This window comes from Mercenaria mercenaria, chromosome 10, assembly GCF_021730395.1.
Source record: "Mercenaria mercenaria strain notata chromosome 10, MADL_Memer_1, whole genome shotgun sequence".
In the NCBI taxonomy this organism is placed as follows: domain Eukaryota; kingdom Metazoa; phylum Mollusca; class Bivalvia; order Venerida; family Veneridae; genus Mercenaria; species Mercenaria mercenaria.
The window spans coordinates 18721689-18745866 of NC_069370.1; the positions used below are offsets into that span (position 1 = coordinate 18721689).

General features: G+C 33.7%; 1 protein-coding gene across 3 annotated transcripts in view; it reads right to left on the minus strand.

Moving 5' to 3' along the window:
• Positions 1 to 24178, minus strand: part of LOC123559742 (synaptogenesis protein syg-2-like) — a 131425-nt gene that overhangs the window by 65981 nt on the left and 41266 nt on the right. For all 3 annotated transcript variants that reach the window (XM_045351798.2, XM_053552400.1, XM_053552401.1), the window contains 2 exons: positions 23295 to 23606; positions 15058 to 15198 (listed from right to left, as the gene is read on the minus strand). In XM_045351798.2, coding sequence (XP_045207733.2) covers positions 15058 to 15198; positions 23295 to 23358 — 205 coding nt within the window. In that variant the 5' untranslated portion in view covers positions 23359 to 23606. The remainder of the gene's footprint in view (positions 1 to 15057; positions 15199 to 23294; positions 23607 to 24178) is intronic.

Sequence of the window (24178 nt, forward strand, 5' to 3'; positions counted from 1 at the left end):
GGCTGTAAAAGAAATTTCTTTCTTATAACAACTGCAGAAATTGCCAAAACTGCATTCGCGCAATACGTATTAAAATGAATAGAAAATACCTATATTCATTATAGGTGTACTGTCTTAATTAAAACTCTGTGTAACTATGTTCTATGCTAGGTCAAACATCAGGTAATTCCATCAGATCTGTAGCTTTTTTTCCATGAAAACAAGCTATAAAAACAGTGATTGGTCCAATTAGTATTTATGTCATTTCTCAAGTTAATCTTCTCTACCTGTCAAGCCATTTTACTTAGTTATGTATTCTAGTATCAGAAAGAAGAAAAAAAACTTGTTATAGATTCCAGAAAGCTGTCTACCCATAATTATCTGTAGCCAGTGATTTTCCCTGAAAGTCAAAAGTTTTACACAAGAAAGTAATGTACTATTCATTCTGGTTAGAGAACTCTTGATTCTTGAATCTATCTTGAAAGAATAATATAGAACAGTGTTTTAAAATTATCACCATGTTCTACAGACCTTTCTTAAAAGAATCTGGAGCAAATAAATCTGTTTATAATAAGTTGAGTCAAAATATAATTGCATTCAACAAAAGGTGGACTTGGAAACTAAACAGAACAGTGTTCCAGACTTCAAATTAAAAAAATACATCATTCTGAAATCCTAAACAATGTTCTGAGTCCAGCCAAATTAAAACAATTTGATTTATTAAAACCCTATAAAATCTGCCATTAAAACATGTAAAGCTGGTACTCTGTGTTTAGAAAATAATGGTGGTAGTACATTATTTTTGTATGACAGTCCTTGCAGAAGAAATGTTTGTTCTTGTATGACAGTCCTTGCAAAAAGAAATGTTTGTTCTTGTATGATGTTTGTTCTTGTATGACAGTCCTTGCAGAAGAAATGTTTGTTCATGTATGTCAGTCCTTGCAGAAGAAATGTTTGTTCTTGTATGACAGTCCTTGCAAAAAGAAATGTTTGTTCTTTAATGAGAGTCTTGCAAAAAGAAATGTTTGTTCTTTTATGAGAGTCCTTGCAAAAGAAATGTTTGTTCATGCATGTCAGTCCTTGCAGAAGAAATGTTTGTTCTTGTATGACAGTCCTTGCAAAAGAAATGTTTGTTCAAGCATGTCAGTCCTTACAGAAGAAATGTTTGTTCTTTTATGAGAGTCCTTGCAAAAGAAATGTTTGTTCTTTTATGAGAGTCCTTGCAAAAGAAATGTTTGTTCTTTTATGACAGTCCTTGCAAAAGAAATGTTTGTTCTTTTATGACAGTCCTTGCAAAAGAAATGTTTGTTCATGCATGTCAGTCCTTGCAGTGGAAAAAATGTTTGTTCTTTTATGAGAGTCCTTGCAAAAGAAAAGTTTGTTCTTTTATGAGAGTCCTTGCAAAAGAAATGTTTGTTCTTTTATGAGAGTCCTTGCAAAAGAAAAGTTTGTTCTTTTATGAGAGTCCTTGCAAAAGAAATGTTTGTTCTTTTATGATGTTTGTTCTTTTATGAGAGTCCTTGCAAAAGAAATGTTTGTTGTTATATGACGAGTCCTTGCAAAAGAAATGTTTATTCTTTTATGACAGTCCTTGCAAAAGAAATGTTTGTTCTTGTATGATGTTTTTTCTTGTATGACAGTCCTTGCAAAAGAAATGTTTGTTGTTATATGATGAGTCCTTGCAAAAGAAATCTTTGTTCTTGTATGACAGTCCTTGCAAAAAGAAATGTTTGTTCTTTTATGACAGTCCTTGCAAAAGAAATGTTTGTTCTTGTATGATGTTTGTTCTTGTATGATAGTCCTTGCAAAAGAAATGTTTGTTCTTATATGAGAGGTTTGTATAGCACCAGGACCTGTATTCATAAACGTTTGAAAATCTGAAATTTACTTTAAAATGCTAAAATTTCTTGTTACATTACCACATAAAGTAATGAAACTTTGCATAAATATTCATTCTGTATACACAAAGTTATAACAACATGAATATTTGCAAGTCATTAGTTTGAGAATGTTGACCAATATTGGCCCAGAATGAACTGTCGCAATAAAAACTAGTTTTAGTTGTGTACTACCTATCTGTATCGAAGATTTTATTTCTCTTTATGCATGCACATCCATTAAAAAACATGAAAGTATCACCTTTCTTTCCAGGCATGCCATTCCAAAAAGCAATAAGCAATATTTATAGGAACAAGAAAAAGATTAAGTGCAATCAAAGACAATCTGACTCTGGAGCCCTGGTGTGATTTGGATTCTAAATCTTAAAATAATACTCATATAGACAAATGATATTGGAAGGCAAAAGTATTAAATCACAAAATGAAAGTTTCACAAGAAAACTGGAGACGCCCTTTGTCAGTTACAATAGCTTCACTGCATTGTTTATGTTCGTTTTCTTTCTTTCACATTTCAAAAACTTAATACAGAAAAGAGATATGGAGACTATTTCTGTGACGTTTTGATAGCTGAACTGTATAATTTGTTTCTTTTTTTTTTTTCTTTAATGAAAAATATATATTTTGAGATTTTCTTCACAGTTATATAATTATAAGATTTAACTGATGAAGGATTATTAACCAAGAGCTGAGGTGAAAATTCTCAGAATATTCAAATACTAAATGTAGTAGTGAAATCAGTATTAAAGCATGAAATTCCCACGAAGTCGCCATTGCAATGATTTTCAGTCTTATTTAAAACACCCCAGACAAAATGTTGTCTATGGTTGACCATGGTCACCATGATTTTTGATGTTTGACCATGAACTAATGTGGTCAACCATCAAATACCATGGTGAAAACATGGTCAGGACCACAGTCAGCCATGGTCAACCATGGTGAGTATTTTCATAACCCTTTCAAATTCATATTTATACAGTTTTTGATAGTTGATAATCACCACAGTCGTAGACCTTGGTCAACCATGGTTGTCTGTGGTCTGATACCATGTTCTATGACCGTGGTGCCAATTACCGCACATGGTCAACCATGGTTAACCACTGCCCCATGACCATGAACTACCATGGTAATAAACCATCAATTTCGACTGGGACAGATTCGTATTATCTTAAGGCAAAAATATAAATACCAAACAGACTCACTGGTTTGTCTTTGAATACAAGAGGGCCATGATGGCCCTATATCGCTCACCTGTTATCATTGCAACTGAGGACAAGAAGGTGGTCAGTAAAAGTATTTAAGTCCAAAGGACAGGAACAACAAAGGGAAGAAATTTAACCAAAAAGAAAAAACAATTCTTACAAGGTATAGATATGTCAAAATGCACCTAAAAATTGGAGGTACCATCCATGTTGTACCACAGAAAAGTGGTCTCGGTTTTTCCCTACGGCCAATAATAAAAAAGTTACTAAAAATAAGCTATTTATAGTAACGTAAAAGGGAAGTAATTAAAAAAAAAATATTGTAAGTGAACAAAAGAAGGCTCTGCCAAATAAATCTGTTGACATCAATGAAATTTCTGATCAGTATCTTCATTAGTTACGGAGATATACCCCATTTTAATTTGAAATAAAGGGAGGTAATTTGACATAAAATCAGTCCATAGTTATCTACCCTGATTGTCTCAGTCCAACTAATGACAATTATAAAATTTCAAATAAGTCCTTTAAGTACTTACTGATATAAATCCATTTTGATTACAATCAGGGGAGGTAATCAGATATAAAATAACTCTGGAACCTACGATTGGATCTGATTTGTCATGGAATCTAAGACTTATTGTTGCTGAAGATATTTTGGAAGTTTGTATCAAATAAAACCATAAATGAAGTCTCTATATGGCTGCAAAAGCCAAAACAGCCAATTTTTGGACCTTTAAGGGGCCATAACTCTGGAACCCATGATGGAATTTGGCCAGTTCAAGAAAGGAACCAAGACCTTGTGGTGATACAAGTTGTGTGCAAGTTTGGTTAAAATCAAATCATAAATGAAGCTGCTACTGTGCAGACAAGGTCAAAATAGCTAATTTTGGCCCTTCAGGGGCCATAACTCTGGAACCCATTATGGGATCTAGCCGGTTCAAGAAAGGAACTGAGATCTTATGGTGACACAAGTTTTGTGCAAGTTTGATTAAATTCAAATCATACATGAAGCTGCTATTGTGCAGACAAGGTCAAAATAGCTAATTTTGGCTCTTTCAGGGGCCATAACTCTAGAACCCATAAAGGAATCTTTCCAGTTCAAGAAAGGAACCAAGATCTTATGGTGATACAAGCTGTGTGCAAGTTTGGTTAAAATAAAATCATAAATGAAGCTGCTATTGTGCAGACAAGGTCAAAATATCTAATTCTGGCCCTTTCAGGGGCCATAACTCTGGAACCCATAATGGAATCTGGCCAGTTCAAGAAAGGAACCAAGATCTTATGGTGATACAAGTTGTGTGCCAGTTTGGTAAAAATCAAATCATAAATAAAGCTGCTATTATGCAGACAAGGTCAAAAAAGCTAATTTTGGCCCTTTCAGGGGCCATAACTCTGAAACCCATAATGGGATCTGGCCAGTTCAAGAAAGGAACCGAGATCTTATGGTGATACAAGTTGTGTGCCAGTTTGGTAAAAATCAAATCATAAATAAAGCTGCTATTGTGCAGACAAGGTCAAAATAGCTAATTTTGGCCCTTTCAGGGGCCATAACTCTGAAACCCATAATGGGATCTGGCCAGTTCAAGAAAGGAACCGAGATCTTATGGTGATACAAGTTGTGTGCAAGTTTGGTTAAAATAAAATCATAAATGAAACCACTATCGTGCAGACAAGAAATTTTTGACGCACGCATGCACGGACGGACGCACAGACGACGGACGACGGACGAAGGGTGATCACAAAAGCTCACCTTGTCACTATGTGACAGGTGAGCTAAAAATCACTGTTTGGAGTTCAGAAGCGAAGGAAATATATCACTGGGATGCACATAAAATGCATCTGAACTACAAGCATTTGAGTCGTGCCATGAGAAAACCAACATAGTGGGTTTGCAACCAGCATGGATCCAGACCAGCCTGCGCATCCGCGCAGTCTGGTCAGGATCCATGCTGTTCGCTAATGGTTTCTCTAATTGAAATAGGCTATGAAAGCGAACAGCATGGATCCTGACCAGACTGTGCAGATGCGCAGGCTGGTCTGGATCCATGCTGGTCGCAAAGCCACTATGTTGGTTTTCTCATGGCGCTGCTCATATATCACTGGGATGCAGGTACAATGCATCTGAACTACAAGCATTTACTTTTTTCAAGAGAAAATCACTGTCTGAGATATATTATTTCAATTCTAACATAATGGCAAAGATTATTATCTACTTCCTCGAAGCCATCTGCAAAATATTAGCTGTTATGTGTGGTTTTCTGTTCCAGTGGGCCGCTATGACGCTATTATGCTTGATGCTATGACGTTATAACTGAAACATACAAACTGTGGTTTTGTTGTATAACATCAAAAAAGTTTCAGTCTGGAAATGAATAGGGTCAGTTTTGCATTACAAACATTTTGAAAAAAAATATATATTCGTAAAACCCACAGGAACAACTACATTAAAAAAATTTCAATTTTTCTAAAGAAAATCTGTGAATAACAGTTAACTCTCTTTAAATTGTTTTTTCACGCAAGGAAAATAATCATTTCCCGCTTTGAAAATAATCATTCCCGCTTTTTATTTATGTTTAAATTCCCATTCATCTAAGTGAATATTATCTCACATAGGTACAAATGAATCAGAAATTATTGGTTGGCGAAATATGCTTGGCAGTACATCAAACATACAATGAAAATCAGCATGAGCTACTGGCATGCTACTGGGATGCTTCCTTGAACAAAAGAGTAAACTATTCTTTGATACCTGGTACAGTATACATAACAATGAACACAAAATTCCAATTTTTCTCAGAAACATGTAAATGATTTTTAAAAAAGTGCGATAATGTCTCGGTACATACACACAAAGAGCTAATAGATTGGCAACTTGAAAGGCATACAGAGCAAATCTCGCCAACCTCCCGTGACAAAAAAAAACGAGATCTCGTTTACCGGAAGTGGCGCTTTCTCCACGCGCTATTTTGTATGCGAAAGCAATTATGCATCGGTAAAATAATTATCACCGTATGACCACCCCTCCTTGGATGGCAAAAAAATGTGTACTTCGTGTCTTAAGACCATTTCAAATTAAACTACTTTTGTTTTAGAAGCTAAAATGTATTTTAAATGTAGTTTTAAAGGTACAAATTGTAACTCCATGCTCGCCGATGTTTGTTTTTAGTAAGATAACACCGAATCACGCTCTGACACGAGCTCACACGAGATTACAGCCAGTTGCCATTCTGTGTATTTTATACTTCTTTGATACACACTACAGGTAACGTTCCACTCTGTCAAGGGAACTAACTCTCAAAACCTTTAACTAACAGTTGTCTGAAGCTAGATGGGTAAAATCAAAATGAGTGAGAATTTCTGAATTGCTAAGACACGCAGAGCCAAATTACTGCTGCAATTTATTCAAACAAACCTTTTGGAGAGGCATGCAATGGATTCCAACCCCACTCGAGTTTTTTTATGTTTCGAAATTATTCGGGTCTCTGCATCACACAATCGTATGACCATACAATGGAAATCATCAACAAAAACTTTTAATTCAACATTAAACATACCAGAAACATTAATCCCTGAAAGCAGCCCAAAAAAAACAACAAAAACTACTTACGGTAATTGCAAGATATACACACAATCAATATCAAATATTATCATTAAAGAGAAGATGATCTCTCCCAAATGTTGAGTACCACTGCCAATATGAAAGGTGGAAGTACCAGGCAATGACACTTGAAGGCACTCAAAAAACAATGGGGGAAATATAAAGATAAAGATAAGAAATTCCTCATTATCTTTGCTCATGACATACCTACAGTGTACCAGTCTCTGATGATGAGGAGAAGTGGAGAATTCTGGGTAAATTATTGCCAAGCAGGTCAGATGCTCATATTCGGAGAGTCTTGCAGTCAAAACACCATTTAAATGAACAAGTCAGCTAGAAATTTCTACAGTTTTGCTTTGTACGCTTTAACAAGAAATAGTGATTACATCGAGAGAAAAGTGCTTTTAGAAAGAAATTTTAATTGCCAAAATACAATTTATAGACTGTTGGGCCCGTCACTGATTTGGAATTTTAATCCATAATAAATACAGACAAAATTGCGGAAAGAAATATGGCTATGTCTGAGTAGATCAGGTCGCTTATTTCGAATCACTTGCTAATTACACCTGATGTTACAGGTTTGAAATTCTGCAATTTGCTCTTTTCAAGATGTTCATCCTTTTTCTTAGAAGCATTAATAATTCCTTCAACAAACTGCTGAGTTAGCTCCCTTTGTTTTCATCCTTTTCATTCTGATTTATCTTTTTTACCTACAGAATATGTCACACTCTGCAGGAAGCCGCCATATCTTTTATACATTTTGTAACTTTTTTACATGACTCACACTGAAAATAAATGTATTCAGACACAGAGTGCCTTATGTCAAATCAAATGCAGAGTCCAGGGAACAAATTTGCGACCTCTCGATACATAGTCTTGTGGTCTACCTACTGACCTAACAGGGTAGACCAATATCAGAAGTGGATGTACACTGTAAATCTAAACAGAAAGTTTATCTTAAAAAATAGGAAAAAAATGAAGAAAAATAATTTTCAATTACAACTGGAAGTGCAAATAAAGATCTTTCGGCTTTCTGAAAGTTTCAATGTTATCAATACAGGTGAAACAATAAAAAGTTGATTAAAACATTCAGCAATCTGAATTGATTCTTATTCTGGAATGGGTGGATAGGTATCATAGGCAATAATAGATTCATGATGATGGAATTCTATCAATCAAAGGGAGAAAATAAATTTCACAAGGTGATGAATTTAGATAGAATGCAGAAATTTTCATTTCAAGGAGTTGGTGGCATTACCGTATTATAAGCCATTATCAAGTAAATTTTGAACTGTTTGATCGGGGTGTCAAAACATTTTGGTGCCCTTAAATAGGATAAAATTAAAAGACGTAACTAAAATAAGGAAACAATCAAGGCCCGTTAATGAATAAGGGAAACAAACAGGACAGTTAATGAAAAAAACCCGCAATCCGGGAACTGTAATGAATAAGGAAACAGCATCAGGGGATTTTATATAAACAATCAGAAGATTGTAAAGAACGGACCTACTTAGAACTAGATTCCTAAATAAGTGAAGACAAAATATTAAACCACTAAATAACAGCCTTCTTTTAGAAGTGAAAAGAACTAGATTTAAACATAATATGACCAGTTTAAAATATCTCAAACATCATTATGTTCATCATTGCCATTATCATTACTACTACTATCACCACCACTATCATCATCAGCATCATCATCAATGATTATTACTTCTTTAACAAAGTTCTGTTGTCTTCACTGAGCATCTCGCTACTTCTAAAATCAATTTTGCCACATGCCGTCATTCATTTCCAAGCTTTCCAATCAAACTATCGGCTAGTCAATCCTCGGGTTGACACCTTAGGTTTTGTCTGCATAGGGGAATGGACAATCACTGGTGCTAATCTGTTTACTTTGTGCTCATCTAATTTGTTCACCGACATCAGAATCTTGATTAATTTCCTTCAACCTTAACAAAAAGCCCAATCTGTATCAAAATTCTGCAACTCATCTCAGCAGATTAGATTTCAGCCCATGATGGACAAAACGTCTCATACAAGTCCTAAATAACAAAGTCATATTCTACATGGAGTAATTTTCTCTAAAGAAGAAAAATATTTTTTCCCTAGAAGGATTAATAGATAATTATACTTTTAAGATATTAGAAGAAAATTATCACATAATAGTCTGGAAAGATTCAGACTTTGTGTCTAACTATATTGTATTAACTTCTGGGAGTTTTATTGTGTATTTAAGCATTAATTTTGTGTTTAAAACATTATTGCATTTTATTTCAACTTGCCAGTATTTTAATGGGTACTGGAGACATGTGATGCATTCTTTTTAACTGAACCTTGATTTTCATGCACTGCATTAATTAATACCAAAAATTGTATTAATAATTGGGACAAAATCAAATCTATTAATTCTGCCACAGATATTACTTGTTTCTAGAAAATATAATGTGAATTTTTTTTAAAACTTGGGTCTCTTCTCCTTTAGCGTGCCCGATATAATGAACCCATACATGGGACTCTTATCCAACAGAAAGTAAGTCTATCTGTAGGAGTGTGTGCTTGAACTGCATGACGACCTCCGGTTTCATGATCAGGTATCGATGTTACTACAAGACTAATTTGTCTGCTCTACAGTAGTAATAAAATCTTATTTGCAGTTTGGAGACCAGTTTCAAAACTCTAGCATCTGATTGGCCGATTCTGAGCTCAATATTTAAACGGACCAATGGCATAGCTGCATTCTTAGACTGGTACCCAAACTCTTAAAATCTTGTGTATTATGCACCTAAAAAGCAAAAGAAAAATAAACAATCGCTGTAAAATGGATTACCGATTTTGCACACCCTCACTGCAGTTCGTATCATTGATAATTACTGTGCATCATTGTTTTACAAGCATGTTTTTGTAAAATCTTTTCTGCATATTGATGAGAAATAATGCAGACACAACTTTTATGACTAGATGAGTGTGTATCGCCCCTGGCTGGAATGTTAATTTGAAGATAGTTGATAGTCTATCTTTTTATAATCTAAAACTATCAATTACCATTTATAAACAATTACACAGTCGATATGATTATCTGGAACAGCACAAATGGTACAGCAGTTTTTCATATTTACTCACTCAAAAGTCAGAAAACTTGTAAGACGGATCCCTACTCAACGACTCAAAAATTTAAAAGCCCGTATAAGTCAGATGCAAAAAAGAATAATCCATTAGAAGTACTTTTACTCAATGCTGAACAGATACTTTGGTTAAAAGAAATACCTTACCACTACAGTATTTTTCCTTCCTTTCAATTGATACCAAACTGCCCTAACTCATAATTTAATTTGCATATCTTTGTCTATGCATTTAACTTAAAAAAAAACTCGTATAAAAGGACAGTCTAGCATTATATTTGTCTGTCATTTGTTTGACTTTCACTGATGCAAAAAAAAGCCTGCATGTGCACCCCTGATGCAATAGATATACAAAACTAAAATCTCTGTCTGTAACAATCTGAATCAAATAAAGAGGTCCAAATCAAAGTCAGTTAGTTCACATTCTATGAGTTTTGCTAAGAAAGAACAGGGTTATTTATCGGTCCCCTGTGATATGGCTTTGATTAGAAAAAATGTTTCCCCACCAACTTGATGTCTGGCTTGATATTAGAAGAATGCCTGCAGTTTCAATAGAATTGAATGTTTCTCACTAAATCAGACATTTCTATGAAAACAGATTTACTCTGATTGCCTCATAAAAATTTATATTAAAAATATATAAAAATATTTTGCCCGCAAGGAACAACCGAAGATGAAAAGTCATAAAATGATTATAGCTATAGCAGAATTGTTCTGTAAATGATAGGGTATAATCAAGTATTAATACTGTTGTACGGAATATGAGTAAGCACTATAGAAGCTTTTAATTTTGTGGGCAAAGATTTTCGATTTTCTTTGTTTTGGCCAGAAAATGGTATTGAATTCATGGATTTCATGAATTTCTAATCTAAAAGATAAAACAGACAGGACATTTATTTAACAGTTTGTATAAATGAAATCATGAATCCATTAATATTACAGTTTGTAAATATCTTAAAGGGGCACTACTCTAGATGAACTTCAAAATTTCAAAAAATCGAAAGAGAAAGTAACAGTATATTTTATGCCACGATTTATAATACAATATCATTTGATTTTATATTTTAAGAAAATGCATTTATCAAAGGAGTCTGCTAGATAAATTCTTTATTTAAAATAGATACTGCTTAGAACTTGCTGACTTGCTTTATTTTTATTTTTTATTTACTCCCTGAATTTTTTTCAAATAAAAAAAAGACAAAACCTGGAGATGTGCCTTTTTAAATACAAATAGTTTACAAAAAATCAACAGTGCATGCAATTTATTAGGAAATATCGAAAACTGCAGAGAATATTTTGTGAAATTAGCATTGCAAAAAATAATGCATCTGACGACAATTTTATTATTTCCCTTCCAGAAATCTCTCCCATTAAGTACAGGCAATCATAATATGAGGATGGGTTAAGAATTTTAATGAATTATTACAAGGGTCTCAAATAACTGCAAATGAGCCAGAAGCGCTCCCCTGAGAACACCAGCAAGGCACTGGCAGAACAAACTGTCAAACTAGATTAAATGCAAATGAAACTGGTGGCCAGATCTTGTGACAATGAAGTACCATATCCAATAACATGAGATGTGATTATAATCTTATTGTAATGTTTTCATGGTTTTATTGACTTTGTAATATTAATATTATTATGGCCATGTAGAATGTCCATAACTAAAAGCAGTAATATCAGTATCCCTTAGAAGTGCTATAAATTCTCCAAAAGTCACAAAGAAAATTGTACAGTCGAACCTCCTTCTCTAATCTGGATAATTGAAATGCCGCCCTTGTCATCAGGTCCCGACAAAATCCCTATTTAAAAATGTACGATTTTCGATGGCTCGAACTACTGATAAATCGAACAAATTTTGCTGGTCCGTGCAGTTCTAGCGAACAAATTTCCACTGTATTTCTACCAATGAAACAGGTCCAAAATTTTCTTTTGTACTGATACCATTCAAAACATATCCTGTTTTTTTTTTTTCTTTCAGAAAAATACAAAATAGTCATTTTGGGGAAAAAGGGCACTGTGAGTTCCACTGAGATATATTTCAGGTGATCGCAATGGTTGTTAATGAAAATATACAGAAAGATGAGTGTGTCAAACATTTAGTGTAAAATCTAAGAGAAAAATAAATATAGAATAAAATATAATACCGCAGCTGCAATAACTGCCTGCTAAAAAGCTTCATTCACATAGAGGAAAGTATGTCTGAAGTAATTTCTCCTCCACCTCTGATTCATGTGAAGAAGTTGTCAGTTAATTGTGCCTGAACCTGTTTGGAAGCCAGAATCACTGGGTAGGTTAACAGAATATTCTAACATGGCTAGCAGGGAACAAACCAATGAAGATAACTATTGCATAACTGCACTCTGTTGAAAAATATCAAAACCCAGATCAACCAAATAGAAGTGATATATAAACTCACTGTAAGAAGCTCAGTAGAGCTGACACAGTTAGCATTAAACTGTCATACAACTGAAAATTATTATTCATAACCAGACACCATCTAGCAATAAGTTCTTTCCATTAATATCAAACGGATGACGCCACAATTTAACATAATTCAAATAACCGTCCTATATTGCCCGTTTTAATACCTCACTGTATCCTAGAGAAAATTGCAAAATCACTGAAATTCATCAAATAGCAAACAAGTGGTTGCTTCTTTCTTTACACAGACAATAAATAACAGAAAAAAGAATAGTGTAGAAAGACTGTGTTGAAAGATACGATCAAACGATATAATAAGACAACTGCAAAAACATCTCAATTTATGAAGAAGCATATAAAACAAGAATAAAATGCCAAAGCAATATTGCATAATTGCACCACATTTATACTCCTACGTGGAATAGTAGAATGGAGCCTTCTTAGCTTACAATAATCATGGAAATTGCCGAGATATAAGATACTGGTCCCATTGTTATAAAACTTAAGTCTGGAAGCGAGTATTATAATTCCAGGCTTGTGATTGGTCAATTTCAATATTGTGCTCAGTGACTGCCAATCAGATGCTTGCTCTAGTCTTATCTCACTTTAATATACTTGTTTCTCTGGAAACACTTTTTAACACCACATCAGATACAGGTCTGTTCAGCTAACTTAGCAAAGCTCTTTGCAAAAAGACAGTCTGGCTCTTTGATGCACTGATACACACGAACCCATCTTTCCTAGAAAGAACCAGTACTGGCCTCTTAGTTAGGTAGGAGACACTCAAGACCATCTCAGAAATTTCCACTGCCTGGACCAAGATTCAAACCCTTGACATACTGATGTCAACCATTTGAGGCCACCCAAGATCCAATACTGCATAGCCTATATTTTTTACATTTTTTTCCATTACCATTTCTTTTTCATTAGTGGAGCAGTTTTGTTCTCGCTAATAAATCCAACAATGCTAAGAGAAAAAGCGAAAGAAAAAATGCGTACAGTACAAGAAGTTATGAACAGTATTTTAAACATAATTTGTTCATTGTGAAGCAATGATATAGGGTCTGACAGGCAACATTGTATCTGCATGTTACAACAATGAAGATATTGTTGAAATGTTATCATTACTTTGACAGGCAATCAAAAGCATTTACAAAATCTATGAAAAATAGCAAAGCCTTGCAAATGTACCATGTAGCATTCCGTGTGCACCTTTCGGTAACTATGGTTACTGCATACCCTTCAATATCGTAAAATGACAAACATAGCACATACCGCAAAATCTGACAATAGAAATAAAACTGACGAGGTTGCAGAAAAAAAAAATTCTTGTTACCCAAATTTCTTTTTTCTCCAAACCGTTATCTTACGCATCTAAATCGGAAAGTTACCTTAATTTAACGTCAATGCAATGCCTGGTTATCTTTGACAAATCTTGCATTAATAGCATGGCAGCCATTTTTTATATAGAAAAAAATGTTCATTCCGTTCCATAAGTATGCTTTTTTAAGTGCTTTCTCGTTGTTTGTATAATTGTTTAAACGAGAAACGATGATAATCGACAGAGCTAGTTATATGGGTACCTCATCTTCTTCGGAGTAAATTGTTTACTGGAATTTTTCCAAATACTTCTCTAGAATTGTTTTTGATGTTTTGTGTAACATTCAACTATAATGCAACAGAAAAGATCTGATGGCTGACAGTAGTTCTTTGCCTCTTGGCTGCATACTGAATCTGTCAACATTCTTTTTTCAAATTGACAGAAATCTGTTATATTGTAATAGATGTTGGTATATATATAGATACAGGTACTCATGGGTATCTTCAAAGAACTTTTTATCAGAATCTTAAAGATTTATGGAATCGCTTTCCAGCCCTATTCCTGGAACTACGTTGTTCAATACTCAAGCTGTATGTTGAGATACTGTTTAAACGCCTGTAGAAATGACCACATTTAGTTTCAAATTCGGAATATGCTTTTCCTTGAACTGTGCAGTGTGATGCCTTATAATATAAATGATTAGTCATCATTTTTTACCATCTGACTACAAGTGAAGTTTTAGCTGTTGCCCTTCATTGTGAAATTTTCATGGGCAAAATGTGCCTCTGATTTGCCACCGAGCCTGTAAAGCTGTTGAAGCATTTTTGCTTTATAAAGTGTTGTCACAAATCTTTTGTTTCTATAGACCCGTATCTCATTTACTGGACATCTTCTAGGAAAATAATTAGGATATAAAGTAGTTATTTTATGGCTGCTTTAAGAACATTGTTGTATAGGAAACGATAAAGGTCAAAGGAGACAGCATCAAGATTAGTGTTGCTTTCAGTTTTTGTGTAAGCGGCCTCAGACAACCGTTTTATTGTCATCCTACCTAACTCCTGGAATAATGACTTTACTGTTCCTAAATACACCAATGGAATACCTATATATATACTTTATATCAGCATGTTCAATAAATATGTATAGGTTTGTTTGTTTGTTTTGGGTTTAATGCTGTTTTTCAACGGTATTTCAGTTATATAACGGTATTTCGGTCTTTCAGTTATGTAACGGCAGGCAGTTAAACTAACCAGTGTTCCTGGATTCTGTACCAGTACAAACCTGTTCTCCACAAATAACTACCAAAATCCCCAAATGAATCAGAGGTGGAGAAGAAATGATTTAGACACTGTCTTTTATCAAATTGTCTATGACTGAGCTATTATAGCAGGAGGGTTAGCACAAGAGGTTACGTAGGACCTGTAATCTGTTCAAAAACACTCAGTATTTCAAGGACCTCGCGCATAAGGGCATAAACCCACAATGCAATTAACAATATTCATGTTTGCTAACTTACCAAGCATAATGGGCGTGATCGTTCCTTTACCCCATTGTATCATGCCGACCCTGTTTTGTACAGCACATCTCATAACTGCTGTTTGACCCTTTACAAAACTGACATTTTGGGGTCGCTCTATAAAATGCTGTAGCCCACTTGCTGAAAAGAAAAAAACGAAAACATGATATCGTTACAAATAATGATACAAACAGATGGTCTCTCAATAAAAGCAAATTTACAATTACTTGTGCTCAAATTGGAAAAGAAATAAGCATCTTTGTAGTTATATCCTTTATTCGGAGGTGGTCTTGAAACACAGGATCGACTGTATATATACTGGTTTCCTCTCTAAACTAATACTTATATGAAATTTTCTACTTTAATCAAAATGTCAATTTCTTTGGCCATTATTCTTTGACAGATGTTGGACCAAAGAGACATATTCCAATTTTCAGAACTTGCTGAGGCAAAGACAACTTCTAGACAGAATGTCTGTTATACCCACAAAACAAACTAGGGAATATCCGCAGACTATTATTATGTAATAAGCATTTTCAGAAAAGGAGCTATACTACATAACTTTGTTAACATTATCCATCTGACTTGGATGCAAGGAAAATTCTCAAATGTTCGTAACTTGCCTCAAGCATTTGCTGCAACAGTTTGGCTAATTATGTTTAATACCTATGGTAGTTTGAAACAAACAGACCCTTGGGGTCAGGACCCACCCCTATTACTCCGGCCCGCCAACCATCAGTTAATACTTTATAGCTGATCATAAAACATATTTTGTTACAATTTCAACATGTATTTTTTTTTTCAAAATTCCCAATTCACTTGAAATGCCTTGTTAGATAGACCACATTGATTTGATGAATTATTTCAGCTAGACTTGGGTTTCAAACTTTTATCTTCACAGCCGCAGTGCCTAGCACCTAAATATAGTTCTCTCTTGCATCACACCAATAATGAGTAAGAACACTCAGAAAATTAGCGCATGGCACTTTGCTGCACATGTAATACTGTTGTAAACATATTGCTTCACAATAAAATGAAGTAAAACAAACTTAATGCTGTTAGGAACATATTAAGCTTCACAAGTAAATAATAAAGTAACAGACTATGTGAATATAAAAACTTAACATTTGTGAATACATAGATTATGTGCTGTGGTAAAATTTTAATTTCACATTAAGCAAGGATATTAATTATAAGTGAAATTAAGCTTCACATAAAATGAAATATAACTATAAAGCTTCACAATGAAACGAGGCTAATGCATTATGATAATATGAAGTTTCACAATTAAGTGAAGCATAATCATATTATAGACTTATTTCAGTGTTTTGAACATGCAGCTTCACAATTAAGTGAAGTATAATAGACTGAAAACAAAATTAGGGAAATTCTGTAAATGGCAGTTACTTTCTGCTGTCATTCCTTAAGAGAAACTTGCTGAGTCAGTGAGTGATTTATAAACTTAAAATTGGTCTATTTCGTTTCAAAGTCTCCTTTAGTGATGGATGGGTAAACCCCCCTCCCCTTTGTCTTAAATTAATCCAATAACATCAGCATGGCTCATTACTGAAATTAAATTAACTGCTAATACCTCTCTGTCATGATTTTGTTATTTGCCTTAAATCTCATTTAAATGTTCTAAATCAGCTTTTAGCAATGTCAACTCATCCATTAGCTTCAACAATTTATTGAAATAGAGCACTTTGAAACAGGACAGTAAGGCCACTATTCACAAATTCTTAGATTATTGTTTCTTTGATTATAGGGCAGTTTACAAAATATTCAAATATTCCAGGATCTGTTCACACCATATGACTAAGACTAACAACTGCTATACTTGTAGCAGAAATTAAGGATTATAAACAACTTTCCACACTAAGTAATGCTGTTATGCATACTCATGATACTGGTCATCCAGTCATACTGGCATATAGACGTTAAACTGTATGTGCTCAAAGAAAGAACGTGATCCCCTTTAGACTGCTGGCAGCAAGTGATTCTGCCTTTGCAACCAGTGCAGACCAAGATCAGCCTGCACATCCGTGCAGATCATGGTCTGCACTGTTCGCTATTCAATCAGTAAATTTTCAGTGAACATCCTTTGGAATAATAAATGGTATTGCCCAAATTGAATGATGGACCAATCCATTTTAGAAATTCAGCAGACTAAGATTAAGATTCTGCTTACCATGGCATGGAACAAACTCAGCCAAAAACTTTAAACCCTTCCCAACACATGACAAAAAGATAGAAACAAAAGGACAATTTACTTGAGCCTTTTGGCCTTGCTATCTGAAACACCCATGAATCAGTGTACAAAAATGTGGAGACTAGATTTCATTAATCTGGAATCAGAATTCATGGGCTTGCATGACAGCACCCAATTTCACTTGACTTTTATTAGGAGGGAATCAAACATGAACAGCTTTAAATGCAAAATGGATGTAAATTATACTCCCACCCCAGTGTTTTGTCAATATCTGCTTCTCTGTAATCTTCAATTTTAACATCATAAAATTATTTGCTCATGATAAAATATTGCAATTTACACATCAGTTGAACATATCTTTTAAATATTCTTTTGATAATTGACACTATTCGAAAATCTTTGTCTTTCCAAAATAACTAATACATTTAATTCTTTTGGGATAGTTATTCTCCTAAAACTCCATAATTTTTGTAAATAGGAATCACGTTATGATTTGTGAATGGATTTAACATGGAAGAGACTTCTGACATGAGTTTTTTTAACATTTCACATAGGGAGATAACTTTTTTTGTAAATTTTCAATTATCATCTAAGCAAAATTTCGCAGCATCTGGGCTATCAAACAGGGCTGAAACTATTAACCCAGAACGTTTTAAGTCATTCCTAATTTCTCAGAAGTCTGATGCAAATAAAAATAAAAGAATTCTTGAAAATAAGCAGTAACTTTTGAATGAAAATAAAACTTTTCTCTTAAAATTCCACAAACTTCTGGTTTTTGTATAGATCTGCTGTTTTTCTTTTTCTTTTTTTTTTTAACAAGGGAGGTAATTATCACAAAACATCAGAAACTATCCTGATCCATTACCTAGCTGAAGCAAGGACACCAAATTCACTAATTGTTTAAGAACCAATTAGCCATAAACTTTCTGAAAAACAGTTAATTTTTTTTGGTGGCCAGTTTACAAAGGGAGGTAATTACCACAAAAACATCAGAAACTATCCATACCCAACCTAGGCTGGAGAACCAATTAGCCTAACTGACCTGTAGACGAGGCTGGACAGCTGCAGTGTCTGCTGATTAACATCTTCCACATTAGCTGGTTATCTTCACTTCAATACACCCCATTATCTTAAATACCCTGATCAGTATCCCATACCCTGATAATTATCACGCCTCATTGCCTCCTTTATCACAGACCATTGGCACCACTCTTACTCCACATGTATAATCAGCTCCTAATAGCCTAATAATGGCCGTTCATATAGCCTAACACAAAGGCCCATAAGGTAATTTTTCATTAGCTTTGAACCTATTTGCTTTCTATTGATCCTAGAACCTACTGCCTTAGTTTGCTTCCAAACTTGAAGAAAACAGGATTTAAACCAAAGACCACTGGTTTCAGGAGTAAAACCATTGTCTGTAACATTAATTCTCTAATTTTAGAGTCAAATATCTGTATTTGAGATTTTTTTTCATAATTATATGTGCTGATACCTTCATATAAATATTTAAGCAACAAGAAAAAAGGTTTAACTGGTTCTGGATGAAATTTTGATGCAAAACACATTTTTTTCAGTTGAGTATTACATGTACAATTAAAGACTGCAGAATCTTCCAAAAATGTCCACTGCATGATTGTACTCTATATATCTCTGAAAGAACTAAATTAAATTATGCAAGAAAAAAAAATCATGGCCTATTTTATCATGACACCTCACAAGTCAGAAACATCAAAATTTGCCTGGCCATTAAAGAAACAACAAAAAACTAAAGTACATTTTCAGACCTTATTAACTCTACTTAATCCAAGCATTAACTTAGCCCTAATTTCTTGTCATTAGAGGTGGCAAGGTTTTCTGCCTAATTAAGGCACAGGTAATGATAATGTAACCTGATCATTAGTTGTTATCATGAAGTTTATGACCAAGGTAACAGGATATAACAAGCTCATTCTGAAACTGGGGTTGGTTATTTCTGAGTGTGGAATGTTTGGTGGAGTGAGAAACATAATAAAGAGAAAGTAAAAATATAAAGCATCATCCCAAGATACTTGACTCTTACCAAGCTAAATTTCTAAAATGGACTGGTCCATCATTCAATTTGGGCTATACCATTTATTATTCGAAGGTGTGTTTACTGAAAATTTTTTGCCTGAATAGCGAACAGTGCAGACCATGATGATCTTGGTCTGCACTGGTCACAAAAGCAGAGGCTAAAGGTTAAGTAACAGAAACTAACTGGGGTGGGGGTGGGAGGCTGGAATGTTAGCAAGAGTGGGTGACGGGATATGAAGGACAATATCAAGAAACATTAGAAGAAACTAACAAAAACTATGGAGGGAAAAAGGGTGGGTTGGGGATAAAGAAAACAGAGCTTTCATTCATTTAATGCAGAATTAAAGGAGCAGGGGGGGAATTAAACAAAAATTTTGGGGGGAAGGGTGAGTTGGGATTTAAAGAAATAAAGAGCCTCCATTATTTTTAATTTCAAGAAATGCAAGAAATTAGAACAAGAGTTAACAAGGTGAGGGTGGGGTTGGAGTGGGGTTTTAGGGACAGGATACTATGAGACAATATGCAGAAACATAAGAAACTGAAAGGGGTGATGGGCAGACAACAGTTTCTTATAAATGTTCCTTCATCACAGATTCAGGAAGGTCTAAACTTCTGATGAAATAAAATTTTCTTATCTCAACACTTAAAGATTGTATATATCAAATTTCATAAAAATCCTGATAGATTATGTAATAACTGTCAAGAAATTTATGAAGAAAAACGCCTGCTTTTAAATTTTTTAATGATTTAAATTCTTAGTTTTTTTGTTAATAAAGCATTCATCTGTGATTCTGACATTCTTTACAGTATTTCTAAACTACAACCTTGCTTAATATTGAGCTATTGATTCTTATAAGGCCCAAAAAAAAAATTTTTTGTTTCGGAAACATGCTCAAAAATTAGGTAGGGAGGTCGGAAAATTTTTTTTTTGGAATTTTTTTTATTAAAAGGGAACTTTCGGAAATTATGTTTTGGTCAAGAAATGATTAAAATAACGGGGGTTATGCCTTTAGAGATCGTAAGTGATTTCTAACACACTGGTCATGTTTAAGCATAAAAAGTGCAGTTTTGCATCTTTTGTTAAAAAGTTTAAAAAAATATTCTCCAAGGCCATAAAAACATTTAGGGTAAGGCCAAAAATTTAGGTTAGGTCGGGATACCGGAAACAAACAATTTTTTTTTTACGCCTAAGCACGCCCCCTCTACATTATTCACTTTTGAAATTTTCGTAACAGAGAATATAACAAGATTTCAATTTTAAAGATAAATATCAAAATGGCGCTATGCAAAATCAGAATTTCCAAAAGTACAAAAATGTACTACCCTACATAAAAAAACTTAATTACGTAAAGGGTTTGAATAAGGACTCCCCCTCTATAGTGCTCCAGGTGGGTGGGGGATGGTGCTAACAAGAATCAATACAGTTTAAGTGTTTTTATAAATAAATATTACCTAGAATTTGCTGGAATTTTTTTTTTTACTTAAAACAACAAGATGGCAATACTTTTTAAATTTAGAAAATTCTCAGCATTAAATCTGTAAGCATATCCCTTTAATCATCATACTGCATGTATTTACATTTTTCAAATTGTTTGTATCTGTAATACAGGTTGCTGAAATGTAACACACTGCCGAAATTGATAGCTAGACATTTGGAACAAAATTCTTGCAGATGTTTCAAAGAAACTCTTACAATTTTAATTTCATTTTTTTTCTGGAAGTCCTTAACATTTTTATGATGTTTCCACTCAAACAATATACGCACACAAAAAAATATTAATACAGTCTTCTTACTTTTTTTGTTTAAAATTTTGGATAAAAAACACTTTCCTACCTGCCTATTTTGCAGTCATTTATACTTTAGGGCAAAGGGGATAGGTACCTTTTGTAGTGTATTTAGGTAGATGAATGAAAAAGTATATCTGAGACTAGTATTTTATAGTTTACTTGAATGTACTGTAAAAATAATATGTCAACCCTTTTTTCTGCAAAATTTATAACATTCCCAACATTCACCAAACACATAAATCACAAAATGAAGGTGGGAGGGGGGTGGGAATCTTCACTTGACAAGGGATAAAACATACTGGGGGAAATGAATTATTATGGATGAAAATAATGACTTTTTGAGGGGCCGGAAAAGAGTCATGCGGAAAGAAACAAATTTTTTTCTCAACACCAAACTTACACTACTAATAAAGTAATAATAATAATCTATTACTGATGACAATTCAAGTTACTTCACTCTTCAGAAGCTATTTTCTGTACTTTTTTTGGCAAGAGTCATAAAAACTGAGAGTGAACCAACAACACTTTGCTTTTATTTCACTGCTAATAGCCAATTTTCTCTAATTTATTGCAACATATGTTCAACATCACATGTTCGAGCCAATAAATGAACATGTTATTTATTGATACCGAAGTAATATTTAATATTTCTGTACCGAAATGGGTTTGAATCAAGGTTGTTTTTTCTAATCACTTCAGTTAAAGTTATACTGAGAATGTTACTAAGTGTTATGTAATGGACTTATTTCATAATTTGAAAAGACATGATTATTGGCAAATTTAAAGCACAGAAGCTCTGTCCAAACAGCATGGTAATAGTTATTTTTGGGTACAGGATTCCAGAATCAGTCTCTGCACACTTTCCTGTCTTTTGACAATGTCAATGTGATCTTATATGTATATCTGACTTTGTGTCAATACAAAATGTGTAATTTAATCATTCTTTCTGGTTTGTTCTGGTTCATTATCAAACTTGAAAAGCATACACATGGTGCTTTTTTCTTTATAAATCAAGGGCCATAACTCTGGCCACACTCAACTGATCTGACATATCATCAAACTTCAAGAAATTAAGGTCAAACAGTAATACATTTTGTTTAACTATACTTGTGTATTTAGATTTGGTGAAGAAATAAAAGAATGTGATTAAATATGGCATTTTCAATAAATCAAGGGCCATAACTCTTAATGATACTTTCTAATTTTGTCTATTTAAACTTAACGAATTACGCCCATGCACACTGAGTTCACCTTTCATTAAGAGTATTTGCTTACAAAAATGTGGATGATAGAAAATAAACACACAAAGTGTGGAAGAACAATAAAAATCTAATGATCCTAGAAGTTGGACACACATCTCATGCTCAAGGGAGCTAAAAATATGCATTTCCTTTTTCTACAACAATTGTAATGAAGTATACAGATTTTAACACCTTAACTCATCTTCATTGTTAGCAAAGGTATGATAATTAATTAAGAGGCTTTGGGGAGAGAGAATCACTTACAAACAATATCCCTAAAAGCTAAGTAACAACTGTCAGTAGCAATGAAATAAAACATCAAATTCCCCGAGGTCACTCAACCTTTGATGATGATTAAACAGCCAGAACTATCAACTGGGATCAGTATCAGGTCCTCCCTCAACCAGAACGGACAAATTAATAAAAAGTTAATTCTAAGGTGGCTCAAGTTCAAAGGAAACTACAGGTACATATTCAGGTAAGCACCTACAGAAGGGATGTTAATATTATGAATTTAATATAGATTTTCAATTTGTAAAAAGACATTGTGAAAATTCAAACTAAATACATCCTTAAGCAACATGAACTTAAATAACTATTTTTGTTCTCATGTATAAAGCCAGTTCCCCTTAGAGTATCTCTGAAATTTTTTTAATATATAGTTCGGAGCAAAAAAAAAAAAAGTAATTTTTATTCCAAACATTTACATATGACATCATTTTACTATAAAGATCATTTTGTCTGGGCAAGTTTCAATTACTGTTACAGTTTATGTTGACACTTTTTTAATGCCTCATTATCATTGTAATTTCATGTTTTTCTTTCATTTATTGGAAAAATACTCTATGGGATTTAGAAAGAAAGAACTATTAACTAAGACACTGTTATTCTGTCCCAGTAGGTAATAAGTTAAGTGAGACTGAAAATATACTCCTATTACTTACCCCTGAGTATTAGAAGGAAACTAAAGATGAGTAGCTGTCCAATTATCTCTGATCTTAACTCCATAATCACTGTCACATATCACAGTATAACAATATTATATCCAAAATATCAGACCAAATCCCGAAGTAGAGCTGTCCGCATGGTTTTTCCTTGCTTTACTCCACCACACTGACACTGATCAAGTCACTTCTATATCCAAACACAACACTGTGTACTATTATACTGTTTTATCCACATCTGCTATGATAAATCCACCACCATTGTTCTGCACATCTGTATGTTTGTAACAACTAACATCACAACATAGTTCCCTGAAATGACAGAACATAAGAAACAACTTTGAGATATAGTCTAAGTGCATTCTCTATTTTTTTCCTTAAGCATAATTTATGAGTATGATACATGCATATTACTGCACTGACAGCAAGAATGTCATGTTATAGTACCCGTTAACGCACGATTCCACATTCCAAAAATGTTAAAAGATAGTTTTCCAACTTATAGTTTTCAATTATCGATAACCACAGATTGTATTCTGTTAGACAACATCTTTATTTTCACAATGTCCTTCAGGCAGCCAATATAACCACATCTTTCAGGAATCCTATAACCTTAAATAGACACTAAATCCTCTTTTATTATGAACTCAAAGTAATCTAAAGGATTCTTAATGTCCAGACACAAGAAAATCCCAATGCCTTCCAAATTGGAAAAAACCAATGCATCATCCAGATAAGCAGTGATAAAACATGAAACTCATCATCTATTTCACAACTATTACAAAATTTACCAATTCCAATCAAAATTTTGGAATTTGGACAAAACTCATACTGTGAAATCATTATCATTCATGGGGGACTAATTTTCGTGGATTTCGTGGTTG